The sequence below is a fragment of the Solea solea genome, chromosome 12 (genome assembly GCF_958295425.1).
Source record: "Solea solea chromosome 12, fSolSol10.1, whole genome shotgun sequence".
NCBI classification, from domain to species: domain Eukaryota; kingdom Metazoa; phylum Chordata; class Actinopteri; order Pleuronectiformes; family Soleidae; genus Solea; species Solea solea.
In genome coordinates this window covers 6,801,673-6,819,155 of record NC_081145.1, presented here as the reverse complement: position 1 = coordinate 6,819,155, position 17,483 = coordinate 6,801,673, and the positions used below count along the sequence as shown (strand labels likewise).

Sequence of the window (17,483 nt, the reverse complement as noted above, 5' to 3'; positions counted from 1 at the left end):
GTGTTCACTTTATGTACAGTTCTTCTTCTTGTATATATGCATACGTTTACACTTATTTCATGCATATATATATTTAGTTTTTTTTGGTAATATTTATATTTATATTTTCCTTATGTATATTTATACTATTTTACAAAAGCATTTCTTTTCTACTTTATGCTGGTGTTTTTGAGTGGACAGCAAAGTAAGAATTTCATTGTACAGGGAAACGTGTTTCTTTACTGTGCATATGACAATAAACACTTTGAATCTTTGAATCTTGAATCTTGTGTAAAAAAGTTAAAAAGCAGCCGTCACATAAAAAAGCAGTGATCACTGTGTCTCTGCAGAAATGCATCGAATTAAGTGGATACAAAGCGCCCCCTGGTGGCTTTACAACTGAAATGAAAGATTTGGCCCATGCGCAGTTAAGGGTCATTGTCCAAGAGTCTGGTGGAGACAAACACCCACAGTTCTGTGCTGGAGTCTGAGGGAGTGGGAGCTCACAACTATCATGGCTGTGACGTATGTATTTCAATTTTTGACTCTTAACATTAGTCTGAAATGTAAATTAACTCCCTGAGAAAGTTTAACTACTACACTGTTTGTAAAACTAAAAATTAAAAATGTTTAATGTGTCTGATGAACAGGTTTTGTGGAGTCCTTGTTCTTCTTGCAGTGTCCCTCTGTGGACTGAATGCATCAAGGTAATGAAGCCTTTAAAGATGAACTCACGTCTTTATAAGTGACTGACAGTTACTGAGACGATTGTGTTTATTTGACTCCATAACAGACCAGCTGTAAATCAGGAACTCTCCACTCTTTTCAATGAGCTGTGGCAGTTGGACGTGAACCGGATGAGACCTGGCATCGATTACAACATATCTGTTCAGGTACAGGGGAGCAGGAGTCCACTCTTATTCACACAAACGCGTGACGTGTGTTTGTTTATTGTTGTTACACAGATGTGCTTCTGTGTTTGAACATACAGGGCAGAGCCAACTTTGTCAGCCCGGGCAACCATGTTGTCCAGGATCACGCCTCACTGCCTCTGTTCTCCAGCGTCGATGAGAACAAATTAAAGAACTTGACCACCGCCACCTGTAAGTGTCTCACACTCACTGAGCGTTTCATGAAGCAGGTCCCGTGTCTCGGCTTCACTGCAGTAAATGTCATGTTGTGTCTGCAGCTTTCATGAAACTCCTGGACAACTATGAGTTCTCCACAGGCGTGGCAGAGCGAGTCACAGCAGAGGAGCAGACTGAGACTAATCTCTTCCTGGACGCTGTCTTACAGACAGAGGTCATGAAGGTGAATACTGACATGTTACAACTGCACCTCGTGCCTTACACCTGATTGTTGCCTTTGTGCTCCTCAGATCAGACAAATGATCGATTCTAAAGTTGTTTTGTTCACCACCAGCTGTTGCCGCTTGTCATATTCCTCCATTTTGAGGCTACGACTGATCTACAGTGTGGGAGTTTTGTATGAATGCATGTTAAAGGAGTGAGAGAAACATCTGCCTGCAGCTGTGGAATGTTGTGTTGGCCTCTGCAGTCTCCCTATGGAGGATCCCTGGAAAAATGTGGACATGCAGTTTATGTCCTTGTAAGAATTAGAAGCGTTGGATTAGACGACAGTTGGACACTCAAGCAAGAGCCTTATTGTGAGCCAACTATCCCACTAATAATTCACCTCAACATGCTGATATTTAGTACAATAGAAAGTGGATATTTGCCACCAAGTATCCAGAGGTTGTTTTAAAATGACCTCTCTAGATGTCTCTGCAGCAGATCACCTGCTCAGTGATCCACATATTTGATATGGTAGAGCTTTTTTTAACATGGCAAGCCCTTTCTGACACAACCCTCCCATTTATCCAGGCTTGGGACTGGCACTAGGAATACACAGAACGTGTTCCTCCTGTAGCTGGGCTCAATTTAGAGTGTCCAATTAACCAAAACAATGGGGGAGGAATTGGGATTGAGTACCTTGCTCAGAGGTTCCCCAGCCCCTGACCTTTAGGAATCCATCAAGTTTCCAGTTACTAGACCATGTCGTCCATTTGAAAACCAAACATATGATCATCATCTGCAAGTCCAAGGAAGTCAAACTGTGCAAAAATGTTTAAAAAAAAAAAAAAAGTTCAGTACACTGAACAGGAAAAAAAAAACTGTACTTTTTTTTCCTACTTCTAATAAACTATTTCAATTTTAAAACCCAGGCATTTTAAATTTAAAAGCTAGAGCTGATACGAGATTCATTTATCCAAATATCAGTCACTTCCTCGAGTAATCTTAGTATTAGTTTTCACATTTTAATATGTTGCTCCATCTGTTAGTAAACCTTATTACAAGGCATCTCATAATATAATACACATTATATGAAGGAAAGTATATTTTTATTATGGATTTTTTTGACAGACAATCTTGAGCTGGACATCTTGACGAATCAATTTGATTACAATTATGTTGCGACTTGATTTGATGCAGTTTTCTAATGCACATGCCTACTTTATCAGTCGATAAGCAGTCAGACACATTTTCTTCAAATGAAATTTAAATGTTCCATCCACAAAAAACGTTTCAACAACTCAACACAATCACTAGAAAAAGTTGACTTAAATGTCTTTGTAAAAAAATAAAAAAATAGTAAAGATGAACAGTGAAGACGTCCGACTGTGTTGTGAGACTGTCCTGCACCACTGCTCAGTTGCTGTGAATGTGATTTCTCCACAGCGCACTCACAGGTACCTGGTGAGCAAAGGCAAGTCCAGCTCAAACTTGAGGCTGTTTAAGAATCAACTCCACTTGATCTGGTTCCACCTCTACCACCGACAGAGGAACACAGGGTGAGATACTGAAACAGCCATCGTAATGCCGTTTTCGTCAGGCATCAGACCAAGCACTGCAGAAGCTTGGGAGAATGTGTTTCTGCTGAATCTCCGAACAATTCTGCCCGCAGAAGAGCAGGCCTATACTTCTAAAGGTTATCTGACATCAACATCATCCTATACGTCACATTTGCCCATTTTAGGTATTCCATCTTAGTATAGAAGCCACCTAGAGATATGAATGAATGGTCCCCCTGTCTCCTATTGTCTAGGTGCCACGTCTCAGTATATACAAGGACAGCTGCTCAAAGAATATCGTACATGTGAACCCAGACTCCATCCCATCCTGAGGAGCCTTCTGCTCCTCAATGCCATGAAGTGTACATCTTAAAACATATTTGAGACAGATTGTAGCTGTGTTAATGTGTTCATTTAAGTCAGATACTTCAGTAACATTACCCATGTTTTAGGTTCACGTTGACGTGTGTGAGCAGAAAGCAAACCGGGTTATTTTTTGGAATTATTTTATTGAAACAATTACTGTTATTCATCAATTACTGTATGTCATCCATAATTAATCGTCAACTATTGATTGTTTTCAGCTTTAAATAAATCATTAAAGCTGAATAAGTTTGGTTTATGGACAAAAGACATTTGAGAACATGATGAGGTTTGAAAAACAAACAGTTTCTGACATTTTATGGCACAAACGATTACTCGATTAATCAAGAAAATTATAGATTGTTATGAAATCACTCGTTAGTTGCAGCCCTAATATGCATGTGTTTCAAACACTCACCAGCCCAGACTCCTGTGGATTTGAGCACGTCTTTGTTGGAGAAACAAAATCTGGGACAGAAATCATCGGTTTTCACAACTGGATCCAGTTCTACCTGCAAGAAAAGAACAGCCACTTGGACTACAAGGGATTCAAAGCCAGGATGAATGACTTGGTAAGTTTTGAAATTCATTATAATTATCTCATGTACCAGGGCTACCCTGAAATTAAAAAAATGTTTATGTTGGTGAGCTTAAGGCAAATTTCCACCTTGGTGGGCAATACATTTCTGTTTTGTTCTATTATTAGGAAGAAAATGTCTTAAACTCAATCTGTTGGTTTAAAATCCCCTTGTTTGTCTACAGCCAGATCAGGACGACCATGTTCTGAGCCTCCAGTTCAGCTGGCACGGTTTGGTGAAGCCTGTTGGAAGCGCCTTCATTGGGACAAGCCCTGAGTTTGAGATGGCGCTCTTCACCGTCGTCTTCCTCATGAACACAGAGAGGAGCACCACAGTGCTGGTCAACATCGACCAGTGTCAGATGGAGCTGGTGGTCATCAGACACGGCCGCGCCCTAGGCACAGCGTATCCCAAACTGCTCAGCAGCAACAGCAGACATGTTAGACAGCACTCGCACTGAAGTGACACATGTTTCCTGTTTGACTGGTTTGGTTAATCCAGTGTTAACCAAACCAGTGTTAACCAATGTGTTTCTGCTCGTACATTTACTGCCATAAAGTGAAAATATCAATAAAACGACAAATGTTAACATTTTGTCTTTACTATCGTCAGCAAATAAAATATCTTAGGCATCTGGTAATGTTCATGAAAGTGATTCTCAAGAAATGCTGTTTGATTTGTCCCTTCAATGCTACTGTAGAACAACAGTGCAACATGCTGATAATTTAGGTATTACGGTTGATTGTGAGGTTATTTTAAGGTAGTTTTACAGGAAGACTAAGACAAAAAGGAGTCTAGGCTAATGAGGCTCAGTATCTTTCTGCAATTGTTCACATCTTTTCACATATGAGCACTTTTCCCATTCCTGTTCATGTTTCTTCTCATAGATATTACAAACTTCACATTCGCTCACAGCACCACCGTAATCTGTCCTCCCTCATCTATCCCACCCGCTCCACACACCCAACACCTCATCACAGCCTGTGGAACTACCAATCAGCTACCCGCAAGACTGAGTTCATCTCTGGCTTTGCTACCGATCAATGTCCGGACTGGCAGTGGATCTGATGGACACGTCTGCTCATCAACCCCAACTGGGCTTTCACTCTTTACCCACTGCCACATTTTTCTTCACGGTCGAGCTAAGCCTTGACCTAATTTTCAACAGAAACCGCTCCACCTCCAACCTCACTGTAACTCCACTTCATGTCTCTGATCACTTCTTCCTCTATACTGTCCTCTCTTGACTCTGTCCTCTTACTTCACAGTGGGTTTGTAAGTCCTCCCCAGCCCCATGGTTGTCTGACTTGTGCCAAGAGCCACAAACCCCCAAAAAACTTCAATCTTCCAACCTCTTTTCCCCAGTCCAAAACACAGGTAGCAGAACGGATCTCTGCTTGTCTGACATGTCTGACCATCCCTTCAAACTCAATCTTGACCAGACAGAGTTTCTTTAATTCAATTCAATTTTATTTGTATAGCGCCAAATCATAACATACATTATCTCAAGGCACTGTACATAAACATCAAGGAGAGCAGAGAAACCCAACAGTTTACACAATGAGCAAGCACTAGGCATCAGTGGAGAGAAAAAACTCCCTCTTAACAGGAAGAAATCTCTGACAGAACCAGGCTCAGAGATGTGCGGTCATCTGCCTCGACCGGTTTGGGTGGAAGGAAAATGGGGACAGCGGAGAGGTGGGGGACAGAAAGGGGGGAGAGAAAGGACAAGAGGGAGATGAGGTAGAGACAGAAGAGAGAGAGACCAGGAGCAGATACACAACAACTGTATCAAGTTACAAGTTTATACAGTCAATGATTACATGTTTATAGCAATACAATGTAATTTATAAAGCAGCAGCAAAGTGTGCATTTGGACTATCTGGGTATCTCATAGGACTACTGGAATTAAGCTAAGTATCACTTCTGTAGGTCTTTCTTATTTGGTTGCTATTTCATCAATTGCTATTGTATCTAGCTGGGTTTCTTGACTTTTGACTTGTCTGTTTAGTTAAGGTGAAAGTTTGTTGTTCATATTTTGTCTGCTAGGTCAAAGAAAAAGTTGTTATTGTTGTTGTTTTGACAGTTTCTATTGAGCCATTACCATCACCAGGTGTGAAGTTTCACTGGCTACAGGGGAGTGGCCAACACAGCTGTAACCAATCTGCACCTAATCAGTTGTCTTTTAAAAAGCAGCACTGACTTTGAAGCGGCAGCTTCAGCGGCAGACTCTTCAGACGAAGACTCAGGAAGACAAAGACGTCTAAACCGGAGTCTCAGGAAGACAAAAACAAAGGAGTCTAAACCGGAGTCTCAGGAAGACAAAGACAAAGGAGTCTAAACCGGAGTCTAACAAGGAGGCTAACAAGGCTAAGTACCTGTCTGCAAGTGTTTTCTACCTTTCACATATGTGCCTTTTTTCCATTCCTGTTCATGTCTCTTCTCATAGATACTACAAACCTCACAATCACTCACATCATCACCGTAACCTGTCCTCACTTATCTATCCCACCCGCTCCACACACATCCAACACCTTGTTTCAGGGGGCCTGTGGAACTGCCAGTCAGCTACACGCAAGACTGAGTTCATCTCTGGCTTTGCTACTGAGCAATGCCTGGACTTCCTTGCTCTCACTGAGACTTGGATAACACCCTCCAACACAGCCACCCCTGCAGCTCTCTCCTCCGCCCACTCCTTCTCCCACACACCCAGATCCACTGGAAGAGGTGGTGGGACAGGTCTGCTCATCAACCCCAACTGGACTTTCACTCTTTACCCACTGCCACACTTCTCTTCACAGTCGTTTGAATTTCATGCTGTAACTGTAACTCACCCAGTAAAACTCATCATTGTTGTCATCTACCTTCCACCAGGCCCATTGGGACACTTCTTGGAGGAACTAGATGTCCTCTCAAATATCCCAGAAAATGGCCCACCACTTGTTCTTCTTGGTGACTTCAACATCCAGTCAGAGAAGTCATCCGATCTACTTCTTCTACTTTCGTCTCTTTCTCTCTCTCACTTGCTCCTTCTCCACCAACTCACAAAGCTGGCAACCACCTTGACCTCATCTTCACCAGAAACTGCTCCACCTCCAACCTCAAGGTAACTCCACTTCATGTCTCTGATCATTTCTTCATTTCCTACTCTCTCCCACTCTCCCAATCTGATAGTCTCATCTCATCAGATACTGCATTTGTCCGTCGTAATATTCGCTCTCTCTCCTCTCTCCTCAACTGTTCTATCAGCACTTCCTTCAGCTGACTCCTTCTCCCTCATGCATCCCAACTCTGCCACTGACACCTTCCCCTCTACTGTCCTCCTCTCTTGACTCTCTCTGTCCTCTTACTTCACGGCGGGTTCATAAGTCCTCCCCAGCCCCGTGGTTGTCTGACTCAGTGCGTGCTGAGAGAGCCACGATACGGGCAGCAGAAAGGAAATGGAGGAAATCAAAACACCCTGATGACCTGCTTTCCTATCATTCTCTTCTTTCCACCTTCACTGCCTCTATCTCTTCAGCCAAACAATCTTTCTATCAGACTAAAATTCAATCCTCTTTCTCCAATCCCAAAAAACTTTTCTCGATCTTCTTTAACCTCCTTGAACCCCCCACTCCCCCTCCTCCTTCCTCCCTTATACCAATTCACTTTGTCAACTACTTCACAAAAAAGTAGATGACATTCGCTCTTCTTTCTCAACCCCACCTCCTGATCTCACCACTCTACCAACAACAAATTCAACTCCTCCTCTATCCTCTTTCACCCCTCCATCTCATGATCAAGTTCTTTCCCTAATAACCTCTGCCCGCCCCACCTCCTGCCCCCTTGACCCTATCCCCTCTCACCTTCAGTCAATTGCTTCTGATCTTCTTCCTTTCCTCACCCACCTCATTAACACATCTCTATCATCTGGTTGCTTTCCAGACTCTCTTAAAGAGGCCAGAGTGACCCCCCTCCTTAAAAAACCCACCCTTGACCCGTCTGAAGTAAATAACTACAGACCTGTCTCTCTTCTTCCTTTTCTCTCCAAAACTCTGGAGCGTGCTATCTTTAATCGACTCTCCTCCTACCTTCACCGGAACAACCTTCTTGATCCTCTTCAGTCTGGTTTTAAAGCAGGTCACTCGACCGAAACTGCACTTCTTGCTGTCACTGAGCAACTCCACACTGCCAGGGCTGCCTCTCTCTCCTCTGTACTCATCCTCTTGGACCTTTCTGCAGCGTTTGACACAGTTAACCACCAGATCCTTACTTCCTCCCTTCAAAAACTAGATGTCTCAGGCTCTGCACTTACCCTACTCTCGTCCTATCTTCAAAACCGAACATACAGAGTATCCTGGAGAGGATCCGTGTCGGAACCCTGTCCTCTAGCTACTGGGGTCCCTCAGGGTTCTGTCTTGGGCCCTCTCCTCTTCTCTCTATACACCAACTCTCTTGGTTCTGTTATTCTCTCTCATGGTTTTTCCTATCACAGCTACGCCGATGACACCCAACTCATTCTCTCTTTTCCAAGCTCCGACACATGTAGTAGAACGGATCTCCGCCTGTCTGACCGACATCTCTCAGTGGATGTCTGACCATCACCTGAAACTCAATCTCGACAAGACTGAGTTTCTTTTTCTCCCAGGAAAGGGCTCTCCCACCACTGACCTGACCATCACCCTCGACAACTCTTTGGTAAGTCCTTCTCATACCGCAAGGAACCTGGGTGTGACACTTGATGACCATCTCTCCCTCACTGCCAACATTGCTGCAACAGCTCGATCTTGCAGATACATGTTGTACAACATCAGAAGGATACGGCCTCTCCTAACCCAGAAGGCGGCACAGGTTCTGGTCCAGGCTCTTGTCATCTCACGCTTGGATTACTGCAACTCCCTCCTGGCTGGTCTCCCTGCATGTGCCATACGACCTCTGCAACTGATCCAGAATGCAGCAGCTCGACTGGTCTTCAACTTACCAAAATTCTCCCACACTACACCGCTCCTCCGCTCCCTTCACTGGCTTCCTGTAGCTGCACGCATCCGCTTCAAGACTCTAGTGCTTGCGTTCCATGCTACAAACGGATCCGGTCCAGCCTACATCCAGGACATGATCAAAACCTACACCCCAGCCCGCCCACTCCGCATCGGCAAACCGGCTTGCTCCCCCCTCACTGAGAGGATCGCAGAGGCATCCGCAGAACTCAAGACTGTTCACTGTCCTAGCTCCCAAATGGTGGAACGAGCTCCCCATCAACATCAGGACAGCGGAAAGCCTCCACATCTTCCGCCACCGACTAAAAACACATTTCTTCCGGCTCTACCTTGACTAAGACGACGAAAAATATATATATATATATATATATATATATATAGCACTTATGACTAGCACTTCATAGTTTGGCTTACTTGAAGCTCTTACTTCTATTAGATCTTATTTGTACCCAAATGTTTAAATGCACTTATTGTAAGTCACTTTGGATAAAAGCGTCTGCTAAATGACATGTAATGTAATGTAATGTTGATAAAAATTATACTAAGATCGACTCTTAATTATAGCACAATAATGATATGTATGATATGGATAGCCTCGAAAACTGGATCTTGATCCTGCAACCTGCAAGATGAGAATACAGAGAGAAAGAGAGAGGGAAGGAAGGAAAGACAAACTAGGGAGAGAAAGAGACAAGGTTAATGACATATAAAAAGTCATATTCGTACCCTGAGTGTGAGAGAGTGAATGTGCGTGCACCACAGGAAAATCCCTCAGCAGTATAGGTCTATAGCAGCATAACTAAGAGATGGTCCAGGTTTCCCTGAACCAGCTCTAACTATAAGCTTTATCAAAAAGGTAAGTTTTAAGTCTAACTTTAAATACAGAGAGAGGCTCCGCCTCCCGAACTGTCATTGGAAGCTGGTTCCACAGGAGAGGAGCCTGGTAACTGAAGGCTCTGCCTCCCATTCTGCTCTTACAGACTCTGGGAACCACAAGTAAACCTGTATTTTGTGACCCAAGTGGTCTGTTAGGGTGATAAGGTAAGGTCTTTCAGGTATGAAGGGGCCTGACCATTAAGTGCTTTGTACGTGAGGAGGAGGATTTTAAATTTAATTCTAAACTGTACAGGGAGCCAGTGCAGAGAAGCTAACACTCTAGTTCCTGTCAGAACTCGTGCTGCAGCATTTTGAATTAACTGAAGGGTTCCAACAGACTTGTTGGAGCATCCTGATAATAAGGAGTTACAGTAATCTAATCTAGATGTAACAAAAGCATGAACTAGTTTTTCAGCGTCCTGTAAGGACAGAATGTTTTTAATTTTCATAATGTTCCGCAGGCGGAAGAAGGCTGTTCTGGAAATTAGTTTTATGTGTGAATCAAATGACATTTCCTGGTCAAAAGTAACTCCAGGGTTCTTCACAGTGGAACTGGAAGCCATGGTGATGTCATCTAAAGTGACAATGTGATCAGAAAGTTTTTCTCTGAGGTGTTTAGGGCCGAGTATAATGACCTCAGTTTTTTCTGAGTTTAAAAGTAGAAAGTTACAGGTCATCCAGGACTTAATGTCTCTGAGACATTCCTGGAGTTGAACAACCTGATTTATTTCATCCGGCCTCATTGATATATATAGCTGTGTCATTTGCATAACAATGAAAGTGTATGTTGTGCTTTCTAATATTCCCTAAAGGAAGCATATATATAAGGTAAAAAGTATAGGCCAAAGCACTGAGCCTTGTGGAACTCCACAATCAACTTTGTTTGTAGTGAGGCTTTATCATTAACATGAACAAACTGGAATCTATCAGATAAGTATGATTTAAACCAGCAGAGGGCAGCACCTGTGATACCAAGAGTCTGCTCCAATCTCTGCAGTAGAATATTATGATCAATGGTGTCAAATGCAGCACTAACATCTAACAGGACAAGTAAAGAGACTAGACCATTATCTGAAGCCAAGAGAAGGTCGTTACTAACTTTAACTAGTGCTGTTTCTGTGCTATGGTTTAATCTAAAACCTGACTGAAAATCTTCAAACAGGCCATTAATGCGCAAATATTCACATAATTGATTAGCAACTGCCTTTTCTAAGATTTTAGAAACAAAGGGAAGATTAGATATAGGTCGGTAATTAGCTAAAATATCTGGGTCAAGGGTCTCTTTTTTGAGAAGGGGTTTAATATCTGCTATTTTAAACGTTTGGGGCACATATCTAGTTAATAAGGATAGATTAATTTGAGTTATTATAGCGCTGTTAATTAAAGGAAACACATCCAACAGTTTGGTGGGGATAGGATCTAACTGACAGGTTGATGGTTTGGATGATGAAACTAATGTTAACTCAGGGAGATCTATAGGGGAGAAACTGTCTAACTGTGCACCTGGTGCTTCTAAACCTCTTGTGCTAGAAGATGAGTCAGTCCCAATATGAGGGAGGAGATAATCAATTTTTTCTCTAATTGATATTTTATTCACAAAAAAGTTCATAAAGTCATCACTGCTCAGTGTTAAAGGAATAGATGGTTCAGTGGAGCTGTGGCTCTGCGTCAGCCTGGCTACAGTGCTGAAAAGAAATCTATGATTATTCTTATTTTCTTCAATTAAAGAAGAATAATAATAGGCAGCTCTAGCTTTGTGTAGGGCTTTTTGTAAGCTACAAAACCATCCTTCCATGCTATATAAAATTCCTCTAGGTTACTGGAACACCATTTTCTTTCTAATCTACGTAACGTCTCTTTAAGAGCGCGAGTATTGGAGTTAAACCATGGTGCTCGTCTCTGATTCACCACTTTCTTTTTCAGAGGGGCAACGCCTTCTAAGGAGTACGCAGTGAGGCCGCTGTACTATCAACAAGGTTATCTATGAGGGCAGGAGTAAATCACAAAAGGTACCTTCAGATGTACTGACATGGCACCGAGTTAAAGGTTGCACTGTCTCTTTGAATGTATTATTATTATCAGACAGGCACCGGCTGTAGCTGTATTTTTTATTTATGTTATTATAATTCTTGTACAATTAAATGTGAGTAAATAATGATCAGTAAGGAGAGGGTGTTGAGGAAATATGTTTAAGTTATCAATACCATAAGTTAAAAGATCGAGGGTGTGACTAAGGCAATGTGTTGGTTTATTAACGTGTTGAATAGAGCTGCAACTAATGATTATTGTCATAATGGATTATTTTCTTGATTAATAGATTGGTCCATAAAATATCAGAAAACCTTAAAAAATGTTGATCTGTGCTCGTCAAACCAGGAAATGATGATGTTCTCAAATGCCTTGTTTTGTCCACAAACCAAAATGATACACTTTCAATGATTTCTTTGTTATCCAGAGCAAAGAAATTAAGAAAATATTCACATTTAAGAAGCTTTAACAATTGGAAATCTTGTTTTAATCATGAAAAAAGTTTCAAACAGATTAATCGATTATCAAAATAGTTGTCGATTAATTTAGTAAACGATTAATCGTTTCAGCTCTAGTGTTGAATAAAACCAATTGATTCCAACAGAGAGTTAAATGCGCAGCTAAGACTATCACAGTCAACATCTACATGGATGTTGAAATCCCCTACATTTATGATTTTATTTGTCTTAAGCACCAACTCAGATAAGAAGTCAGAGAACTCCGATAGGAACTCTGAATAAGGTGCAGGTGGACGATAAACTGTGACTATCATAATTGGTTTCTGTGATTTCCAAATAGGATGAGATAGATTAAGAATAAGGCTTTCAAATGAAGAATATCCTGGTTTGGGTTTGGGATTGATTAATAATCTAGTATTAAAAATGGCTGCTCCACCTCCTCGGCCTGAGCTTCTAGGAATATGGGTATTAGCATGAGTGGGTGGAGTTGACTCATTTAGACTAACGTAATCTTCTTCATGTAACCAAGTTTCAGTTACACAGAATAAAATCAATACAATTGTCAGAAATGAGATTATTTATTAAAACAGATTTTGAGGAGAGTGACCTTATATTTAATAGTCCACATTTAAAAGTGGTATTATAATAAAATGAAAATAAATTTAAATTTAAAACCCAGCTTTGCTAAATAAGTAGCTATATTATATTATTTACATAAGTTATAAGTACACAACATATTGAAACATATTGCACATGTACATAGCAGCAGTATGAATTTAAATATGTGTGTGTGGAGGGTGTGTGTGAATGGGTTGAGTGTGTGTGCGTGTGTGTGTTTGTGTGTGTGTGGGGGGGGGGGGGGGGTATGAATGGGCCTGAGGTAAGAAGCTCGTCCTCAGCCTCTCTGTTTTGGCCATGCAGGAGTGGAGACGTTTGCTAGACGGCAGCCACTGGAACAGTCTGTTAAATGGGTGGTGAGTGTCCTTTATGATCCTCCTGGCTCTGCTGGTGCAGCGCCTCGTGTAGATCTCCTGCAGAGTGGGCAGTGCTGTCCTGGTGGAGCGTTCAGCACAGCGGATCACTCTGTGGAGAGCTGTCCTGTCCCTGGCAATGCAACTGCCGTACCATGCAGTGATGCTGCCAGTGAGCACAGTGTAAAAGGTTCTCTGCAGCACTGAGGAGATCTTGAATTTCCTCAGCCATCTGAGGTGGCACAGGCGCTGCCTTGCTCTCTTTACCGGGGTGGAGATGTGTGTGGTCCAGGTTAGGTCCTCGGAGATGTGGACACCGAGGTACCTGTAGCTGCTAACTCTCTCCACCAGGGTCCCATAGATCCTGAGGGGGGTGTGATGGCTCCTTTGCTTCTCCCTCCTGAAATCCACAACTATCTCCTTGGTCTTAGAGACGTTCAGGTCCAGGTTGTTTTTCTGGCACCATGTCGACAGAGCATCCACCTCCTCCAGATGGGCCATCTCCCTGTTGTTCGAGATCAGGCCAACCACCACCGTGTCGTCCACAAATTTCATGATGATGTTGGAGGGGTGAGTGGCTCTGCAGTCATGGGTGTAGAGAGAGTAGAGCAGAGGGCTCAGGACGCAGCCTTGGGGGGCTCCGATGCTGAGAGTGCGTGGGATGGAGGTGTGGTTCCCTATCCTCACCACCTGTGGTCTGTCCGTCAGGAATCTCTGGACCCAGAAGCAGAGTGAGGAGTTCAGCCCCAGGTCCTTGAGCTTTGACACCAGTCTGTGGGGAACTATGGTGTTGAATGCGGAGCTGTAGTCGATGAACAGCAGCCGCACATAGTTCCCCTTTCCGCTGTCCAGGTGGGTGAGGATGGAGTGGTGGACGTGGGTGATGGCATCATCAGTGCTCCTATTAGGGCGATAGGCGAACTGAAGAGGGTCAAGTGAGCTGGGCAGTGAAGCGCAGATGAAGTCCTTGATCAGTCTTTCAAAGCACTTCATCACCACGGAGGTGAGTGCTACTGGGCGGTAAATCATTGTTGCAGGCAGGACTGGGCTTCTTTGGAACAGGGATCATGGTGGACCTCTTGAAGCAGGCAGAGACAACGGAGTGAGCCAGGGACAGGTTGAAAATAGGTGAAGACAGGGGCTAGCTGCCCAGCACCCGGCCGGGATGCCGTCAGGGCCGGCAGCCTTCCTGCTGTTCACGCGCCTCAGAGCTCCCCTCAGGTCATGCTCTGAGACGGACAGTGCGTGGTAATCACCAGTGTTTAAGCTGGGCTCCTCCGCGTTATTGCTAGCTGCGACGCTAGAGGTCTCGAAGAGTGCGAAAAAGGAGTTCAATTCCTCTGCTAGCGAAGGATCCACAGCAGCCGATAATTCTTTACGTCCTCTATAGTCCGTGATATTCCGAAGTCCCTGCCACATACGCCTGGTGTACTGATCACCCAGCGAGCAGGAACATGAAAGGACTGAGATATTCCTCGGATCACACCAGTTATTTGTCATGAAGCACACGCCTCCCCCCCTTGCTTTTACCAGATTCCTTGGTCCTGTCCATGGCGAAACACGGAGAAAGTATCTGCAGGAACAATGGCGTGGTCTGGCACAGCCATGACTCCGTGAAACAAAGAACATTGTAGTCCCTTATGTCCCTTTGGTAGCGTACACGGGCCCTGATCTCGTCCAGCTTGTTGTCCAGGGACTGGACATTAGCCAGCAGGATACTGGGCAGCGGTGGACGGTGTGCACTAGCACTCTGTTGCGTATTCCAGCCCTTTTCCCCCGATGTTTTTTCCTGCATTTCCGCGGAGGTGAGGGTCCATTGTTTGGGGCCGCGTCCCATAGGATCTCCTTTGGCGAGGTAAATTTACAGTTATCTGTAGCCAGCAGATAAGATAAAACTCTATGTCGCCTGCTCTGGCCACGGGAAAACACCTGACTGTGGTCGCTGGCGTCGCTATTTTCACGTTCCTCAGGATGGAGTCACCAATTACCAGAGTTGGTTTCTCAGTCTGTGTGGTGCTGAAAGGGGAAAACTTGTTTGAGGTGCAAACAGGTTGGTGGTGGACAGGACTCTTAGGCTTAACACTATGCCTCTTATTGTGAACAGTCACCCAGCTTCCCTGTTTGTCTCCCGGCTTCACGGGAACTGCTGAGGGAGCTAATGCTATGTGGTCCGCACCGACTACAGGGGACTGGCTAACTGATTTAGCTTCTATGGTGCGGAGCCGAGTTTCTACCTCACTAAGCCTTGCCTCCACCGTAGTACTTTTATCGCTAAAGGAGGCAGAGGAGTAGCTTAACATATGGCACATAACACAGGAGAGAGCAGGAGAGGGAGAGAGAGAAGCCATCGCTGCTAAGCTAACTCGTTACGCTATCAAAGAAAGAAACACCGTACATGAATGATAGTTTGAGCAAAAGTAGTGGGTGAAAGTATTAGTCAATTCAATAAAACGAGTGTTTGTTCAGTTAATTGATCGTTACAGTAGGTAGAAAACCACAGAGAAAGCAGGAGACACAGCGTAACACCAGTGGAAGCACAGGAAGTGACACAATACACAATAAGGATCTCACACCACTGCCAATCTCAGTGGCCCATTCTTCAGTAATGTCCGTTTACCCATTGTTCCTGCGTTTCAAACCAATTGTAAATGTCTAACTAAATATTTATACATAGACACACTCTGTTCAGCCGTTACAGATACAGAAGCTTTGTGAGCTGGTGTTGGGGTTTTCTGGGACGAAGACTTTGTGTGCCACTGCCCAGCTGTGTGGTGCTACGGATACGGATCGAGTTCCCTGACACTGAAGGTATTTGTGGGGTTCAGACCGGCCCTCGACTGAACCTCCTTTTGGTCCGGCTTTTCAAACTGTGCAGAGAGATCTTCAGTGATGGACATTTTCAGAACCGCATCTGTGTATGGACCAGGCTTAGGCTTTTGAACTGTTAACTCTTTGGACCATGAACTGTGCCCATTCAACTCTAGGGACCAATGGACTTTGGTCTTTTCACTGACCCCTGGCATATGGACTGTGCCATTCAGAACCCGAACTGTTGACAGCCGTGAACACTGGCAGACCACACTGGCATCTAGGCCCTTCGGTTGCTCTGAATCCTGCAACTGGCATCCCAGCCTTTCTGACCAAAAAGGGGGACTGTTGGGGACCGAGATGTCTACCTGTAATCCATTGTTCTTCATGGGTAAGGCCTATATGCAATTCAGAAACCTGATTTGAGTTTTAAACAAAGTCTCAATCCACCATGTGGGACACTCTTGGTTTTACGACTGAGGGGGGGTGACTGATGATCAACTCAGCCCAACTGATGAATCAGAAATAAGCACATGTGATGAGGAATCTGAGTTTGATTCCAAAAAATAAATGTTTCTCATGTTTCAGGCAACAAATCAAAACAGAAACAGCAGTTAGACTTGACACAAATCCTCAACGTTAAACCATTTAAAATAAATAACTTGCGCTTTCATTTTGCCTTTGTTAAAATGCTAGTTGCATTTTCATCTGCTCAAATTGTTCAGCTTCATTTTGAGTCGTTTAACCCTGCTTCAGCAGCAGAACCAGAGAACCCTGTTCACACACTTTAGACACACTTTCTGATTTAGCCTCATATTTATCCAGAAGAACCTACATGCTTCATACAATCCAGTAACCACAGTTTGTATGATAGCATATTTTGTTGCCTGTTGTTACTATTAACACCAAACTGACAAGCAATTTGCTCTAAATCTGCTTTGCCCGAAAGAGTTGATTCCCCTGTTGCACCCATCCAACACAAATGAGATGAATTTGATGGTCAATGTATCAAGTGCTGCAGTTACAGCTAAAAGTACCAGGACAGCAGAGTCTCCAGAGTCAGAAAAAGCACTGATCTTTTAACCGTGCTATGACAAAATTAAAAAAAACAAACTGACCAGATTTTAATTACTAAAGAGTCATTAAAATCCAAGTAAGATTGTAGTTGCCCATATACAATTTTCTCTAAAACCTTGTACACAAAGGAAGCTTAGAAACCAAGCCAAGTTAAACAGTGGAGACATTGTTTCAACAGGTAAAAAGGGCTGAGAGCTTTAATGTTTTAAGTATGTCAAATTCCAATGAAAATACCCCAATGTTTTTTTTTTTTGTTTTTTTTTTTAAAAGTGGCAGGGGATTATTGTATTGTCACCCAATAAATCTACTAAGAGTAGACAAATGAAAAATAAAATAAAAAGTGAGCGTCACAAAAGAGTGTGGCCGACAACGAAAACATTTTTCAAGACATCAAAAAAACATTTCTTGTAGTGACACGTGCCACGTATCGAGGCTTCGAAGCGTGTGCCGAGTAGGTAGGGGAGGGGGCGTTTCCGCAATGCGTGTATCGAGGCTTGCTTCATTTAGGGGAGGGGCCA

The 17,483-nt window shown here is 43.4% G+C and overlaps 2 protein-coding genes across 2 annotated transcripts; both read left to right on the top strand.

Moving 5' to 3' along the window:
- The first annotated feature begins 428 nt into the window (after window positions 1–428).
- On the top strand, window positions 429–4,360 carry endouc (endonuclease, polyU-specific C). The gene is made up of 8 exons (XM_058645025.1): window positions 429–504; window positions 630–686; window positions 773–872; window positions 971–1,082; window positions 1,169–1,290; window positions 2,718–2,830; window positions 3,615–3,765; window positions 3,956–4,360. Exons 1-8 carry the CDS (start codon window positions 494–496, stop codon window positions 4,229–4,231), a joined length of 942 nt encoding a protein of 313 aa, XP_058501008.1. The 5' UTR covers window positions 429–493; the 3' UTR covers window positions 4,232–4,360.
- A 2,478-nt stretch (window positions 4,361–6,838) lies between these two features.
- LOC131469971 (uncharacterized) lies at window positions 6,839–9,319 on the top strand. Its single transcript, XM_058645449.1, has 3 exons — window positions 6,839–6,877; window positions 8,285–8,980; window positions 9,312–9,319. Exons 2-3 carry the CDS (start codon window positions 8,341–8,343, stop codon window positions 9,317–9,319), a joined length of 648 nt encoding a protein of 215 aa, XP_058501432.1. The 5' UTR covers window positions 6,839–6,877; window positions 8,285–8,340.
- The last annotated feature ends 8,164 nt before the right edge of the window (window positions 9,320–17,483 follow it).